General features: G+C 44.5%; 1 protein-coding gene across 3 annotated transcripts in view; it reads right to left on the bottom strand.

The window, feature by feature from the left end:
• The window catches only part of Pde8a (phosphodiesterase 8A), a 129,275-nt gene that overhangs the window by 8,811 nt on the left and 116,053 nt on the right, over positions 1-4,411 (bottom strand). For all 3 annotated transcript variants that reach the window (XM_031387172.1, XM_031387171.1, XM_031387173.1), the window contains exons 18-19: positions 2,640-2,857; positions 635-764 (exon numbers count right to left, since the gene is read on the bottom strand). In XM_031387172.1, the coding sequence (XP_031243032.1) occupies positions 635-764; positions 2,640-2,857 (348 nt within the window). The remainder of the gene's footprint in view (positions 1-634; positions 765-2,639; positions 2,858-4,411) is intronic.

Below are 4,411 nucleotides of genomic sequence, written 5' to 3'. Positions count from 1 at the left end.
GAGGGAGGGAGGGAGGGAGGAAGGAGAGAAAGGGGGAGGAAGGAAGGAAGGGAGGGAGGGAAGAGGGAAGGAAGAAAGGAAAGGGAAGGAAGGGAGGGAGGGAGGAAGGGAGAAAAAGGAAAAGAAGACCCTGTGGAGCTCCAACTGGCCCTAGAGTTCTCCAAGGGAGGAGGCAGGGTACAAGAGTGGTCAGTGTGAAAACTCTTGTTTACACATCTAGTTGCATCTTTTATTTTTCTTCCTGCCAGAGTTTTGCATGTTAGTGATTTTATTTTTAAACCAATGAAAACAAATTCAGCCATGCCTGATACTTGTCCTCTAATCCAGCTCCTGAGAATCTGAGGTAAGAGACCACTGAGTTCTTAGCCAGCCTTACAGTTCTTACAGAGTGGGGCCTGCCTCAAGATAGGTAGGGAGGGAGATGATAGACAAATAACAAATTAGATAAGTGATAGATTAGATACATGAGTGATAGGTTAGATAGATTAAAAAAACAAACAAATAAATCAAATGATAAAAAGGAAGAAAAATGGAAAACCCAGTTCAGCATGCCCACCAAGGGCCCTGCTATCTGAGGTCGTCACAACGCTGGTGTGAAGCCCAGATGCACAGCCTTAGAATCAGCTCCTCTCACCTCCTTCTCTTGTGCTGTCAAAGGCTTGTTGATGCTGTTGATAAATTTGTTGACATGTTCAAAGTGCTTTGTCATTTCTGTGGCTAGGACCATGTCAATAATACTCTGGCGTAGTGTCCGGTAGTCACTCCTGTTTCAGACAACAGAGAGGCTGCTGCAGGTTACTGATTCAGACCAGGAGGCTCTCCCCCATACAGCCTGTCTCTCAGGGTGCGTGTCTGCTATAGCTATCAGTCTAGTACCACTGGAAGTTACATTTCCTGCATCATCCGTCAGCTACAGGCAGGATACTTTAGCTTGGTATCATAGTGATAACTCTGTAGTACAATTCACAGAGTTCTCAGGGTTAGATAGGTTATAACTGGGATGAACAAAGACCTTTCCCTGTCTTTCTCCCTCCCTCACTAAAGACACACTGTGTAGTCCAGGATGACTTCTTTATGAACCTTCTAAGGGATGGGGTTATAGGCATGTGCCACTGCACCAAGCAGGACTATTCTCTTTATACCCACAATCTCCATATCCGCTAACAATGCGCCCTGTATAGAGCTCCTTCAAGATCCAGAGGACAGTGAGGGTAGGCCTTCTGACAGCCTTTCCATTAACCCTTGTTTCTATTCTGATATTCTCAAGTTTTTACTTTTTGAGAAGATGATCCATATAGCTTAAAATTAAGAAGCACAGAAGAGGTTGAAATGGACTCTCCAGCCACCCCTTCTCTGTGGTCATAGTTAGTGGAGTCTTGTACTGGCTAGTTCTATGTCAACTTGATACAAGCTGGAGGCATTTTCTAAGAGGAAACTTTAACTGAGAAAATGTCCCTACCAGACTGGCCCGTGGGCAAGCCTATTGGGCATTTTCTTGATTGATGTTTTATTTGGGGGAGCCAGGTACCCAGCTTACTGTGGCCAGTGCCACCCCTGGGCAGCTGGTCCTGATTTCTAAAGAAAGCGGAACAAGCCATGAACAGTGTTCCTCCATGGCCTCTGCTTTAGGTTCCTGCCCCAATTTCCTTTGGTAATTGACTGTTATCTGCATGTGTAAGATATAAACCCTTTCCTCCCCAAGTAGTTTTTGGTCATGATTTTCAAAATTTGCTAGGGTAATAGAAGACCTAGCAAAGACAGGTCTTATGCATTACATATGTAAATTATGCATTTACAGGAAAATATGAGTAAAACTTATTAAGCCCACTTCTGAAATTCTAAGACATGGTTACAAAGGAGCTCTGTGAAATCCAGGTACTCTTTTTAAAAATCCTATAGGAAAAATTTCCTTTGAAATACAAATTAAAGTACTTCTTACTGTGTGCCCTGTTCTCTCTTCAGTTGAGCTCTGCTGTGTATCAGACACTGCTAAACACAAAGGGTAAATTGAGTAACAAAGGCAAGCGCCACCAGAGACTCTGCAGTGTTAGGAATGTAATCTGAGCTGGGGGAGGTGGAGACAGCAATCCCAGCACTTGTGGGGCTTCAACAGGCTTCACATTTAAGCCAGACCTGCCCACGAACTAGATGTCTTGACACCAGCTCAAGACATCTAACTAGACATTAAACATTAGTTTTGGGATAGAACCCAAGGCTAGGTAAGTGCTATACCTCTGATCCATGTGATATGTGCTGAAGAACTTGTGTCTCAGGGGAAAAGCTTCCTCAGGGAGCCACTTGTAAATAGACAATGACAAGCATGTGCTGTGTACAGAAGGCCATGAGCAGTGTGCTAGGAAGGCATGTAGGTCAACCTGGGCAAGACCCTGCCTCAAAACAGAACTGTAAAAGGGCTGCAGATGGAGCTCAAAAGCAAATCATGTGTACGCTCAGCATGCTCCAGGCTTTCCGTTCATCTCCAGTACAGGGTTTGGGGTGGGTCAGCATTGGGGTGTGAGGATGGTGTGGGTAATGGAGGTGTTTGGGTGTGAACAGTAGGGACAGCAGCAGTGCTCCATGCACACCTGCCCACGGCCTTCTCTCTGGTGAACTGTAGAGTGAACAGTCTCTGTTCTCACCTCTCCATTTGTTTAAAGATATTGCATTTGTCATTTTCAAGCGTCAGCTGGAAGGCCAGCGCCACATGGTGGCTCTCTAGCACAGCAGTGTCATTGTAGAGCACGGCCAGATGGTTTCCTGCATTGCAGAGGAAGGAGTTGGTTCTCCCAGGGTGATCCACATCGTGGATGGCGGCAGCAATGAGGGCAGCAACCTCGTCATTTCGATCTAAAGTTTCCTGAAAACAAGAACTCTACTGAAAACCAATGTCTGCTAGGATGAAACAAGCGTCCACCAGAGGCTTCTCTCTGCCTTTCCACTTTGACAACTTATCCTAATCCTGAGAGAATCACATTGTCTGAGCAGAGCCTGTCTTCCTCCTCTGTGGTTCTGTGCTTGACTGACAGAACAACACCCTGATCTTCAGTATAACCCAGTACACAGGTGGTCTGCTGCCGGTCTATCTCCAGACTCACCCACCACAAGTAAGCCCAGAGCCAGTCAAAATAGGAAATAACCAAAAGTGAACACTACTTATATTAACTGAGAGTTAGTTTACTTTTCTCCTTTTTAGTACTATCTTGTTTAGCTGACATAAGGTTTGACTACTTCCTATCCTTATTAATTTAGACATAGGGTCTCTCCATGTCGATAAAGCTAGCCTTGAATTCTTGACCCAACCTTGCCTTTCTGAAGCTATGATTATAAGTATACATTGGAAAACCAGCTAGTTTCTTCTACTCTTATAAATTTATATACATTTAAAAATAAAGAAACCTTCAGCTTTTATATTTTTGAGTTGTAATATAGATGTGGGAAGTACCTTTTTCATTTACTTTTTCAAATGTGTTACTGTTTTGGTAGTCTGTTGTCTTAATTCCAAAAGCCATTGTGGATGTCACTGGCTCACCACGTCCTCACAGTGTAGCCTATGCTAGCCTTGAACTTCTGGAGTTCTTTTCAAGTGCTGGGATTACAGGCATATATTATGCTCAGCTTTCATGTGTGTGTGTGTGTGTGTGTGTGTGTGTAGGTTGTGTGTGTGTGTACATGTATGTGAATGAATGTAAACACATGAGTGTTTGTGTTCATGCCCGTGCATGTATGTGGAGGCCAGAGGCCAGTCTCAGATGTTTGTCAAGAGCACCTGGGAAGCTTCCAAGCCCCAGTTATCCACCTGTGTTGGCCTTAGCAGTGCTGGGAGTACAAGCATGGACCACACCACCAAGCCCAGCTTTTGTTTGTGGGTGCTTTACTGACTAAGCTATCTCTCTAGCCAAATCATTCAATAGGTTTGATAGACTTTTCATCTTATTTCAACATTTATCCAAGCCCATGACTACTCAAATGTGAGCTGATCAAGGATGACCAATGAGTGTGCCAAACTGGATAGAGAAAGGCCCTTGAGGCCTCAACCCTACATAAATACCACAGACAACAGAGGAGAGCTGGGAGTGAGAGGCAGTCTGCTTATGGGAATAGCACACCTGCTAGAGGGCCAGTGTAAATGGTCAGCCCTGATAACATACATACAAGTAGCATTATATGGACTCAACAGGTGATACTTAGGAATATACATGCATATTCAAATACATGTATGTATGCGATAGTAGTTGATGGAAAAAGAGGCCATGGAGTTGAAGGAGAAAAGGGAAGGTAATAAAGGAAGGCTTGGAAGGAGGTGAGGGAAGATAGAAATGGTGTCATTCATTAGCTAGGCGATAGTGGCACATGCCTTTGATCCCAGCACTTGGGAGGCAGAGGCAGGTGGATTTCTGAGTTCAAGGCCAGC

Source organism: Mastomys coucha, unplaced genomic scaffold (genome assembly GCF_008632895.1).
Source record: "Mastomys coucha isolate ucsf_1 unplaced genomic scaffold, UCSF_Mcou_1 pScaffold21, whole genome shotgun sequence".
NCBI lineage: Eukaryota > Metazoa > Chordata > Mammalia > Rodentia > Muridae > Mastomys > Mastomys coucha.
This window is presented reverse-complemented; position numbering and strand designations above follow the sequence as displayed.